Raw genomic sequence first — 12,715 nt, 5'->3', positions numbered from 1 at the left:
GGAGACACATCCCATTCACTTTACATGGGCTTACGTCATTCGTTACAAACTGAATTGTGGGTCCGTTGCGTCGCGTTTCTCCCGTCGCTCGCGTTGAGAAGTTCAGCTGTTGCTGCACCAACAGACGGCACCGGCCAATCAAGCCAATCGATGGACGGCACCGACCAATCAAATTGCGGTTAGACTTCAAGTCATTTGCATAGCTACCGTCGGGAACACCCACTGGCATGCGTTGACGGAACGCAACTGTGTGTAGAAGTCGTTAGAAAATGTAAGATTTGAGGATTAGATTTTCATATATCTTTATTTACATGTGTTAAGGAACACACCAACATTTTGGGACACTAGCTTATTCACCGTATATCCCAGAGATACATAGGTCTTTGTGTGTGCAGTAACTCAATCTGATACACCTATCGGTAGGCTATCATAATCATACATGATTTTGTCGGACAAATTCTTTGCTGTGGCACAATATGTCAGTTCAATGTCATAACACAGTGTAAAACATTTTTTTTTTTTTAAACACGAATTTGTTTTCTTTCTTGTTGTGTTGTTTAGTAACTGTGACAAGCCCTCTTTTCCTTTTTTCCCCCAAAATATACTCTAACCTTAACTGATTGAATTAGAAAAATGGATTACTCAATTGGAAGGACTATTTGAACACAATCAGATTGTGTTTCGTTCGCTTCCCCCCTCGCCCTTCAAACTTTAACATAGGCAGTGCATAACACCTAATCGGTTCCAATTTCAACTGGTCTCTAAGCATATCCATCTTTAAGAAAACTTATGTGAAAACTTCAACTGGTCTCTAAGCATATCCATCTTTAAGAAAACTCATGTGAAAACTTCTGGCAGCACTGTTGGCAGTGTAATTATTTCAGCATTCTTGCAAAGGCTCATGGCACCAAGGCATCCCATGTGTTCATTTGCCTTACTGGTTCAGTACTTAGGTGCTTCACATTCATCATACATGATTCTGTTGAACAAATTCTTTGCTGTGGCAAAATATGCCAGTTCAATGTCATAACACTGTGTTTAAAAAAAAAAAAACAAAAAAAAAACATGAGTTTGTTTACTTCCATGTTTTGTTGTTAAGTAACTGACAAGCCCTCGTTTCACCAGTATATACACTTGCCTTACCTGATACAACATGGATTAAATGGATTACTCAATTGGAATGACTATTTGAACACAATCAGGTTCTGTTTCGTTCAGAACTGGACTGTTTTATGTAATTGTAACGTAATATGGTTGGATAAATTGGACAGCCCTTCCTTTTCCATTTCTACACTGTGTGATGCTCCTTTATGAGATGGTGAATTATGCTATGCAATGTTACATTACATTATGATCACCCATCTCCACACCCAGACCCCTGTGAGCAGTACACCAACATCTCTGACCCGTGGAGGAACCGTGGCTTCTTGTCGACTTCCTCTCAACTCCAGCTGAAGGACGACTCGGACCTGCAGGAAGGCTGGTACCGCTTCGTTGGTGTAGGGGGTGACATCCTGGATTTCGCCAGCATTCCAATCCCATCTCTGGCAGAGCAGCGTCTGGGATACTGTTCCCTCAGATCATACAGCCCTACGGTCACAAACGTAAATCTGTGTGCAGGAGCGATCAGTAATGGAAGTGTGGATGTTAAAGTCTGTTCATCTAGATACTACGTGCACAAGCTCAGACCCACCGCCAGCAATCAGATTTATGCCACAAGTAAGACAATACTCTTTTCATGAAAGCCCCATTGTTTTGAATTTTATAATACTAATTTTATAATAAATAATAATAATTTTATATAAGATGGTTTGTGAAAATAGGCAGTGTTTTGGAGTGTTAGGTACGGACGTGCAACTGAAGCAGAACATTTGCAGGGCAAAAAATAAATAAAAATAGCAATTAAAATAGCTTCCATTGATTATAGTGGAAGATAAGTATTGTAGCATTACGCTGTGCAAACATTCTATTTCAGTTGTGCGTCCAGTGTAGCCTGGACCTTGCTGCACTACCACCAATTGTCCTGTCCCTCCACTGTGGGATCGTGTGATGATGCCTTCTTGTAGTCTGTGTCAATGTCAGTTTGTGTGCCAGGGGAATGGATGTTTGTATATACTTTGTGTTGCCAGGCAAGAACCCCCCACTGACAAAACACTGACCTATGCACTGTAATGTCAGACCTGCAACCTCCCTTCATTTCCTGGCCCTAAAAGATATCTCTGTGCCTCTAGGCCATCAGAGATGTACTGAGTCCTCTTGTGGCGAGTTTGCCCAATGTGGTACATTGGGGGCCTGTGTCTGCAAGACTGGATATGAGATGCCCAAAGGACTTCTACCGACAGGAGACACATACGGATGCAAAGGTGAGAGAAAGAGATTTACGGCCTCTACACACAGCTGCGTGCGTTGCAGTGCTGGAGACACATCCCATTCACTTTACATGGGCTTACGTCATTCGTTGCCGAACTGAATTGTGGGTCCGTTGCGTCGCGTTTTTCTCCCGTCGCTCGCGTTGAGAAGTTCAGCTGTTGCTGCACCAACAGACGGCACCGGTCAATCAAGCCAATCGATGGACGGCACCAACCAATCAAATTGCGGTTAGACTTCAAGTAATTTGCATACCTACCGTCGGGAACACCCACTGGCATGCGTTGACGGAACACAACTGTGTGTAGAAGTCGTTAGAAAATGTAAGATTTGAGGATTAGATTTTCATATATCTTTATTTACATGTGTTAAGGAATACACCAACATTTTGGGACACAAGCTTATTCACCGTATATCCCAGAGATAGATAAGTCTTTGTGTGTGCAGTAACTCAATCTGATACACCTATCGGTAGGCTATCATAATTATACATGATTTTGTCGGACAAATTATTTGCTGTGGCACAATATCTCAGTTCAATGTCATAACACAGTGTAAAACATTTTTTTTTTTTTAAAACACGAGTTTGTTTTCTTTCTTGTTGTGTTGTTTAGTAACTGTGACAAGCCCTCTTTTCCTTTTTTCCCCCAAAATATACTCTAACCTTAACTGATTGAATTAGAAAAATGGATTACTCAATTGGAAGGACTATTTGAACACAATCAGATTGTGTTTCGTTCGCTTCCCCCCTCGCCCTTCAAATTTTAACATAGGCAGTGCATAACACCTAATCGGTTCCAATTTCAACTGGTCTCTAAGCATATCCATCTTTAAGAAAACTCAGGTGAGAACTTCAACTGGTCTCTAAGCATATCCATCTTTAAGAAAACTCATGTGAAAACTTCAACTGGTCTCTAAGCATATCCATCTTTAAGAAAACTCATGTGAAAACTTCATCTGGTCTCTAAGCATATCCATCTTTAAGAAAACTCATGTGAAAACTTCAACTGGTCTCTAAGCATATCCATCTTGAAGAAAACTCATGTGAAAACTTCTGGCAGCACTGTTGGCTGCGTAATTATTTCAGTATTCTTGCAAAGGCTCATGGCACCAAGGCATCCCATGTGTTCATTTGCCTTACTGGTTCAGTACTTAGGTGCTTCACATTCATCATACATGATTCTGTTGAACAAATTCTTTGCTGTGGCAAAATATGCCAGTTCAATGTCATAACACTGTGTTTAAAAAAAAAAACCTAAAAAAAAACATGAGTTTGTTTACTTCCATGTTTTGTTGTTAAGTAACTGACAAGCCCTCGTTTCACCAGTATATACACTTGCCTTACCTGATACAACATGGATTAAATGGATTACTCAATTGGAATGACTATTGAACACAATCAGGTTGTGTTGCGTTCAGAACTGGACTGTTTTATGTAATTGTAACGTAATATGGTTTGATAAATTGGACAGCCCTTCCTTTTCCATTTCTACACTGTGTGATGCTCCTCTATGAGATGGTGAATTATGCTATGCAATGTTACATTACATTACAGTATGTTCACCCATCTCCACACCTAGACCCCTGTGAGCAGTACACCAACATCTCTGACCCGTGGAGGAACCGTGGCTTCTTGTCGACTTCCTCTCAACTCCAGCTGAAGGACGACTCGGACCTGCAGGAAGGCTGGTACCGCTTCGTTGGTGTAGGGGGTGACATCCTGGATTTCGCCAGCATTCCAATCCCATCTTTGGCAGAGGAGCATCTGGGATATTGTTCCCTCAGATCATACAGCCCTACGGTCACAAACGTAAATCTGTGTGCAGGAGCGATCAGTAATGGAAGTGTGGATGTTAAAGTCTGTTCATCTAGATACTACGTGCACAAGCTCAGACCCACCGCCAGCAATCAGATTTATGCCACAAGTAAGACAATACTCTTTTCATGAAAGCCCCATTGTTTTGAATTTTATAATAATAATTTTATAATAAATAATAATAATTTTATATAAGATGGTTTGTGAAAATAGGCAGTGTTTTGGAGTGTTAGGTACGGACGTGCAACTGAATCAGAACATTTGCAGGGCAAAAAATAAATAAAAATAGCAATTAAAATAGCTTCCATTGATTATAGTGGATTAAGATAAGTGTTGCAGCATTACGCTCTGTAAACATTCCATTTCAGTTGTGGGTGCATTGTAGCCTGGACCTTGCTGCACTACCACCAATTGTCCTGTCCCTCCACGTGTGGCATTGTGTGATGATGCCTTCTAGTAGTCTTATCAATGTCAGTTTGTGTGCCAGGGGAATGGATTATTGTACATACTTTGTGTTGCCAGGCAAGAACCCCCCACTGACAAAACACTGAGCTCTGCACTGTAATGTCAGACCTGCAACCTCCCTTCATTTCCTGGCCCTAAAAGATATCTCTGTGCCTCTAGGCCATCAGAGATGTACTGAGTCCTCTTGTGGCGAGTTTGCCCAATGTGGTACATTGGGGGCCTGTGTCTGCAAGACTGGATATGAGATGCCCACAGGACTTCTACCGACAGGAGACACATACGGATGCAGAGGTGAGAGAAAGAGATTTAGAAAATGTAAGATTTATGGGTTAGATTTTCATATATCTGTATTTACACGTGTTAAGGAAAACACCAACATTTTGGGACACTAGCTTATTCACCTCCAAGTCATCGGTGAAGATGAAGAAGTCCAAGTACAAACAAAGCACCAAGTACCTAGGACTCGATCCAATCTGCAGCACCGCGCGTTTTGTGTTGTGATGACTAGTGCAATGTGCATGTCCATAGACCTCTGAAGTTCGCCTACAAAAAAGAACCAAAACGGCCATCTTTACCCATATAAGGAGCTCCGGTTATTAATTGAAGCTAACTACCTATGGCAAGTTGCATTGCAAGTTAGCTCTGGGGTAGCAAAAATCAAAGTGTGCCGCCTTCACGTACCGGAGATCACAGTATCCACTTGAAGGCAGAGGACAAAAGTGTGCATTTCAGCCTGCATTTCAGACTTTTTCATCCCCGCGAGAGTTTAAAAGATGCGATAATTCAAAATCCCCATGTTATTTTCACATAGGAAAAATCGCCAGATACCGGATGTCAAAGATGGCTGCTTTTTTGTAGGCGAATTTCAGATGTCTATGCGTCTACTGTAGCCTACCACTTGGAGTTTACGAGATGGAAACGAAAGGGATGGTGCTTAAGATATCCATTTAAATTGTAGCCTGAACTCTTGAGTGAACTCTTAAGTATCTGTTGAAGTTGTTCATTTTTCACACAAGATAAATAAAACCCATTTGAATTTCAATAATTTTAACTTCATTACTTGATTTAAAAAAAAAATACTTTGTTGTATGCTCGTTACCGCTAAAAGTAGTGGAATTACAGTAACACGTTACTTTGTAATGCATTACACCCAACACTGTTCACAACGAGAACAAAATAGCAATGCAGATTAAGACTAGGCGATCGCCTAGGCAGCTATTGACTTGGGACTATATTGGGGTGAAGCATGCTACTTTTGCGCAGAGATTGTCTGTGCTGTGATGAGTAAGAAAGTACTGATGTGTTACGTGATATCTCTGCACCCAAGTAGCAGTGCTTCGCCTGTCATGGTAATGGAGGATGTGTGTGTGTCTGTGTGTGTGTGTGTGTGTGTCTGTGTGTGTGTGTGTGTGTGTGTCTGTGTTTGTGTGTGTACATGTTTGTCCCTGTCAGACACTGATGAATGTGCGCTGGCTGGTTCTTGTGGGGTTGGTGCAGACTGTGTGAAATCGCCAGGGTCGTACCACTGTGAGTGTGTCAGTGGCTACCTCCCTCATCTCTTTCCCAATAACACCCTCACATGCACAGGTAAGCACTGGCCTATTGTGTGACACTCTCAATGGTCAGATTAGCGTGAATCACAAATGTGTGTGTGTGTGTGTGTGTGTGTGTGTGTGTGTGTGTGATAGAGTGACAATAAACATTTTTGACATCAGCTGAAAAATATCTTGTGCAAGGCAGATTATCATTTCTATTATGCTTCTTATTGTGTGTGTGTGTGTGTGTGTGTGTGTGCGTGTGTATGTGTGTTTGTGCGTGCGTGTGTGTGTGTGTGCGTCTGTTTGTTTGTTGCCAGATCAACAAGTGCTGGAAGCAGAATGTAAGGTAAGGTATTATGCAAATCTCACCTTTTCTGTGCTTTTTTCATGGACGGATTATGAACTTTCGGGCCCCTGGGCCCAGATGTGTTAAGGGCCCCCCACTAATTCTCGCATATGTGGGAGGAGTTGGGGGGGGGGGGGGTGGTCCTCCCCCAGAATTTTTTTAACTCTGGTGTATTCTGGTGCATTTTGGGGATGGCCAATACTAAATTCAATCCTTGGGTTGATGCTGCTTCTACAAACACTCCCGGTGCGAAACAAAACCGTGCGTTGAGTTTTTGTGGGTTAGTTGAGAGAAAGTATATGCACTTCTGTGAGCTAGTCAGAAATCTCCCTTATTGAGATGTCACGATAAGAGAAATGTGAATATCACTACCCCGAGAGCCATATAGGGTACTGACTACCCCCATCTGAAAATTCCTGTCGACTTCCTGACGAAGATCCTCCATTTTGGTCATAGCCTATCGTTTCCAACAGTAGGCTAGGCTACACAAAATATCCAAATGTCTTTTATGCACCTGATATCATCCATATTTCAAGTATACAAACAGAAGCTCCTCAGGAAATGTCTTGTTCTTCTTGGCATATTTAAGCAATATGACGTGAGTGGGAGCTGTGTTGGTAAATGATATCCCTGCCGTAGGTACAAGGCTAAAGGCCATTTAGCGTAGCCTAGCCTAGCCTAGCCTGCGCTGGAAGCGACCCAGGCCATCCGGCAATAGGCAGCCAATTTAACAAATGTTTTTAAACTTTTGAATAGGCTACATCAACTCTACTGGGCTTATTTACCAACCCAAATTAAGGTTTAGCCATTATCATTTAACATTGTTAGGCTATGTTACATCATACATGCAGGCTTTTTTACACTTCTGGTTAGACGTAAACTGCATTTCATTGTCTTTGTACTTACTCTGCACAATGGTAATACAGTTGAGTCTAATCTAATCTAATCTTTTTTGACTTAAAAAAAAGTATAATATTGGACCTTTGACTTATTTTGTTCTCTCACTCTATGTGATATGACAGAGCAATATATCATGCCGTCATTTGGTGTTTGACATACAGGTCCAGCTTTCAGAGTGTATCATCAATGATATGACTCGGATGATCAACAGCATTAAGGAGCTAAACCTGCCACCAAGTGTAAGTAATGGCTGCCTATAGGTAGGGGTTTTTCACAACTACTGATTTTTACTATAGTTTACAAGTTTATTAGGGTCTTCATTTGTATTCATATACATTTCATACTTTAATACTTATACTCAACTTTCCCTGTTGTGTTTGACAGGATGTTGCACCTATCTTGGTGAAACTGCTGGCGTCCCTGTACGACCTGTCCAGAGACAAATCGGTGAAAACAGACACACTCATCCGACACATCAACAGTGTGCTCAGGAGCTCTGAAGAAGTGATGGACATTTTGATGCCTGCCAATGTAAAGATGAGGAGTCATTCACACATCACTACATCATTAGCAGGTTTGTAGATAAGTAGGGTAGGTGTGTGTTTGCTAAAACTTCTAGTGTGTGTGTGTGTGTATGTGTGTGTGTGTGTGTGTGTGTGTGTGTGTGCGTGCATGTGCATGCGCGATATGTAACTGTGACATTATGTCCGGACAGTTTGCTCTTCAGTTCATTACGTATGTCATTATGTCAATACATTGGGTTGTTAGCATCTTAGCCTCAATCATGTTTGCTTGCTTCAATGTATGCTTGGCTGCTTAAAAAAAATATGTAAATGACATGCATGCCTAAATATCATTGCAGATCTGCAACAAATAACAATCGGACCAGGCGCAAATCCAAGGCCTGTTGCCATCCAGATAAAGGCCGATGACACTCAGCTGGAAATTGATCTGTCTAAAAACAATGCAGGTGAGTGTTTCTGATGCTTGCTACAGACGCCAGAATAACCCACTTACTTAAATGGTATGTATCTATCATACCCTCCTTTAAGTTAGGTAAGAGGGTAATAATAATAATAAATATTATTTATGCTATTATTGTTATTTTTATTGTTATTATCATTATTGTTATTACTTATAAAGTTGGCATGTTCCGTTAACCCTATTGGGATTTTTGTATATTGTTTTGGATGTTTGTGTATTGTTTCCCTCGAGCAGACAAGATATCTGCGTCACTCCAGGTATTCACCAACATGGAGGAAGTCCTCACGGCCGACTTCTTCCTCAGAACAGGAAGTGACAACGTCAGCACTGTCATGTCCAAAGTGGTTTCTGTTACCCTGAGGCCGACCACACAGCTGTCGAGTCCAGTAAACCTCACTCTCAAGCATACAAATGTGAGGCCTTAAAATTCTGAAGTTAATTATTATTATTATTATTATTATTAGTAGTAGTAGTAGTATTGTTAGATAATTATTGCTATTAGTAGTAATAGTGTGTGTGTGTGTGTCTGTCTGTCTGTCTGTGTGCATGTGTGTGTGTGTGTGTGTGTGTGTGTGTGTGTAAAAAATAGTTACTTGTGTGGACCGTTACATTTGTTTATGTGTGTGTGTCTCTAGGTTGTGCATCCTCAGGGTGTGCTCTCCTGTGTGTACTGGAATGGCAGCGCCTGGGTGGTAGATGGCTGTGATGTCACCCAGACCAACACCACCCACACCGTCTGCACCTGTCAGCACCTGTCCACCTTCACTCTGATCATGCAGGTGGAGGTAAGAGAGTGAGAGCCATACAGAACCTGAATCACTGCTCTCAGAGGGGATGATGGATAAAAGATGCAGGAGTGGGGCAATGGAGGGAAAACTCTCAGTGAAACCAAATGGTCACATGTATGTATGTGTGTGTGTGTGTGTGTGTGTGTGTGTGTGTGTGTGTGTGTGTGTACTGTATGTGTGTGAGACCATGTGTATGTGTGGTTTGAGCGTGTGTGTGTGTGTGTGCTTATGTTTTGTGAGCAGAAGCGAGCTAACGCTAACACACAAACACTCACATTCAGGCATTAGTTTTGCAGACTGTCTCTCCTCTCTGTCCCTCCTCATCTGTAGAGGAACTGGCCAAAGATGGCTGCCATGATCATCGGCCTGATCTTCCTGATCCTGACCCTGGTGACCTTTGCCCTGTGCGCCCTGAACCCCAAAGTGACCAACCTGGCTCGCCTGAATCTATGCATTAGCCTCTTCCAGGCTCACCTCCTATCTCTGCTCGTCCAAGAGCTCATCCTCCACATCCTCCCTCACAAGGTGCTCCATACAGTGTGTTGTTGTTATTGTTTAACTGAGTTAAAGGGATATTCCACCATTTGGGGAATTACACTCATTTCCCCCCTCCCCTCGAGTTAAACAATTGATTTTTACCTTTCTCCAGTTCATCTCGCTGTTCTCTGAGTCTGAGGACACCACGTTTAGCTCCAGCCTAGCATAGACCATTGAATTGGATTAGACCCTTAGCATCTCGCCTGCTAGCATCACGTTTAAAAGTGACTACGATTTTTGGTAATTTTCCTATTTAAAACTTGTCTCCTCTCAAGTTGTAATAAGACCAACGGAAACGTAGTGATATTCTAGGCTGATTTGACATGGAACTCTCTCTCATTCAGGCATAATAATCCAGTCACTAACCAATTTGTCTGCTGCAGCTCAACCTTGTTGATAGAAGTTAGCCTATGGGGACTATTTTCAGGTGCTGCATGATATCATTGTGCTGCTGTGCCCATGGTGTTCCTTGATTATTACCAGAGGCGGACAGAGTACACAGCTTCATTACTTGAGTAAAAGTACAGATACCCTTTGCTAAATTTTACTCAAGTACAAGTAAAAGTACAACAGTCAGATGTCTACTTAAGTAAAAGTACTGAAGTACTTGTTTTTAAAAGTACTTGAGTATCAAGAGTACAAGAGTAGCCTACATTTTCTAAATATTACATTACTACTGCCACAGTGCTTACATTTATGTACAGAAACGTCCTACATGGAGTTATGAAAAATGTTAATGTTAATACCTTGGAGAATGTAAAATGAATTGGAAGTAAAATCAAGTCATTTTTATCTTTTTACCAATGTTGCCAGGGATGAGCAGTATTTCTAGTAATACATGTATTTAAAATACGTATTTCAAATACAAAATACTATTTTGTAATTGAAACACTTGAAACGAAAACTATCATTAACTTGAAATTTGAAAATTGAAATAGTCTGGCGAGGTGGGGCCACAGGTAGGCACATTCCCGGGATGGACCTGCTGCGTCTTCATACATTGTTTCGTCTCTTATCTAAATCTGACCATGGAGTTGACTTTGGCAGAAAGCTGAAGGTGATTGCTGATAGGCTGTCCCAATCAGTGGTGCCTGCACAATCCAATCACGTTGGAGAGGGACTCAACAAATTGAGGGTTTCCGAGATTTTTCTTTTTTCCTTTTTTTTAGAAGTAGTAACAGGTACTCACAGTTATGGATAGAAATGTAGTGGAGTAAAGAGTACAATATTTGCCTCTCAAATGTACTTGTCATGAGTACTCCCCAACTCCCCAACTTTACTAGTCATGAGTACTCCCCAAAAATGATACTCGAGTAAAGTACAGATCCCTCAAAATTGTACTCAAGTACTGTACTCAAGTAAATGTACTCCGTTACTGTCCGGCTCTGATTATTACGCTGGAATGATAGTATAGTTCCATGTCAAATCATGTTGTACAATGCTGTACAATGGTGTACAATGTTGTACAAAGATGTTGTGTTGTGTAGAGATCTTTACTAATTCATTCCTCACACTCTTACAGGTTTTGTGTAGAGATATTTACTAATTCATTCCTTGCCCTCTGGCAGGTGTCGTGTAGATATGTTTACTAATTCATTCCTTGCGCTCTGGCAGGTGTTGTGTAGAGATCTTTACTAATTCATTCCTTGCGCTCTTACAGGTGTTGTGTAGAGATCTTTACTAATTCATTCCTTGCACTCTGGCAGGTGTTGTGTAGAGTTCTCTCCGGCCTCCAGATGTTCCTCTACTTGAGCGGTTTCCTGTGGATGCACCTGGACACGCTGCTCCTCCTCCTGTCAATCATGATGCTCAAAAAGCTCAAGAAGCCCTGGGGGGAGGGGCCAAACTGTGGCCACTTGTCTCTGATTGGCTACATGCTTCCGCTAGTGATAGTGGGTGTGGTTGCTGGATTGATGCCAGATGGATATGGCACTGAATGGTGAGCTGTGCAAGAAAGAAGCGACAGAAAGAGCGACAGAAAGAAAGAAATGTACGGAGCCCATGAGGTGTCATTGCACCTTGTGCACACGTTTTACTAAATTGTGCACTCATTTTACAAAATTGTGCTTTCAATTTGATAAATTGCGCGCACGATTTAGTAAAACATGCACACGATTTAGTAAAATGAGCGCATGTTTTTTGGCTATAAACCAAAAAATATCTAGCAATGACCCCTCTAGGGTTCCGTAGAAATGTAATATTGCATCAATTGGCAAAAGAATGAGTAGGAAAGGTCATTTTGCAATCCATTTTGAACATGTAACCCACAGAGTTGTTTTAAACCCATTCTCGACGACTTGTGTAACTGTTGCAAAGGAACTACCTAATGATACAGTAAAACCAGCAAAAGTTAAATCATAAAAGGGAAAGTGAGTGTGAAATCCTCAGTATGTTATTTGACACATCCCCCCTCCATGTGTAGGTGTGGCGTGCGGACATATGACAGCTTATCCTGGAGTCTGCTGGGGCCAGCTTACTTCACCTTCACTGTGAGTGAATGTTTAGTTCGGATAACTTTTAAACGTTTTTGTCTTTTGATGAGATTACTTGCCTAAAATGAGAGTGACCTCATAAAATTTTGGGGTGTCATTGTCATTTTGTTATTGTAATTTAAGATTGAATGGTTGATGGAAGGATTAATATGTAATCTCTTTACAAATATGTTGGGCTCGGCTGTGGCATTATGGAAATGCATTGTGGGAAATGTCATATTAGTTAGCTTAACTGTAGCTGAACATTAGTTAGCACAACTTCAATACATGTGTTGTGTTTAATAAACACAAAGTGTAATTTACATGTAACAACCTAGTTAGGTGAAATAGGAATTTTCAGTAGTGTAAGAGTACTAAGTAAGCAAGTAAGAATTAGGCATTCATGACATGTTGTAATTAAAGATTAGGGGCTTCCCTGGACTCCTGGCTAAATTGCCAACCTGGCTCACTTAATCTGGTCCCATAATCATCCCCCAATGAGG

The 12,715-nt window shown here is 41.4% G+C and overlaps 1 protein-coding gene across 1 annotated transcript in view; it reads left to right on the top strand.

Annotated features, from left to right (window-relative positions):
- The window catches only part of LOC143099135 (uncharacterized), a 28,770-nt gene that overhangs the window by 7,761 nt on the left and 8,294 nt on the right, over nucleotides 1-12,715 (top strand). The window contains exons 8-21 of the mRNA XM_076262215.1: nucleotides 1,375-1,719; nucleotides 2,232-2,363; nucleotides 3,948-4,292; nucleotides 4,808-4,939; nucleotides 6,101-6,235; nucleotides 6,504-6,532; nucleotides 7,594-7,671; nucleotides 7,817-8,006; nucleotides 8,295-8,402; nucleotides 8,651-8,829; nucleotides 9,052-9,201; nucleotides 9,535-9,729; nucleotides 11,448-11,680; nucleotides 12,164-12,230. Coding sequence (XP_076118330.1) covers nucleotides 1,375-1,719; nucleotides 2,232-2,363; nucleotides 3,948-4,292; nucleotides 4,808-4,939; nucleotides 6,101-6,235; nucleotides 6,504-6,532; nucleotides 7,594-7,671; nucleotides 7,817-8,006; nucleotides 8,295-8,402; nucleotides 8,651-8,829; nucleotides 9,052-9,201; nucleotides 9,535-9,729; nucleotides 11,448-11,680; nucleotides 12,164-12,230 — 2,318 coding nt within the window. The remainder of the gene's footprint in view (nucleotides 1-1,374; nucleotides 1,720-2,231; nucleotides 2,364-3,947; nucleotides 4,293-4,807; nucleotides 4,940-6,100; nucleotides 6,236-6,503; nucleotides 6,533-7,593; nucleotides 7,672-7,816; nucleotides 8,007-8,294; nucleotides 8,403-8,650; nucleotides 8,830-9,051; nucleotides 9,202-9,534; nucleotides 9,730-11,447; nucleotides 11,681-12,163; nucleotides 12,231-12,715) is intronic.

This window comes from Alosa pseudoharengus, unplaced genomic scaffold (genome assembly GCF_046254945.1).
Source record: "Alosa pseudoharengus isolate Yale_2024_CS ecotype anadromous, Long Island Sound unplaced genomic scaffold, YU_APseudo_1.1 YU_APseudo_1.1_scf_25, whole genome shotgun sequence".
Taxonomy (NCBI): domain Eukaryota; kingdom Metazoa; phylum Chordata; class Actinopteri; order Clupeiformes; family Clupeidae; genus Alosa; species Alosa pseudoharengus.
The sequence above is the reverse complement of the archived record's forward strand: the minus strand, read 5'-3'. Positions and strand labels throughout refer to the sequence as shown.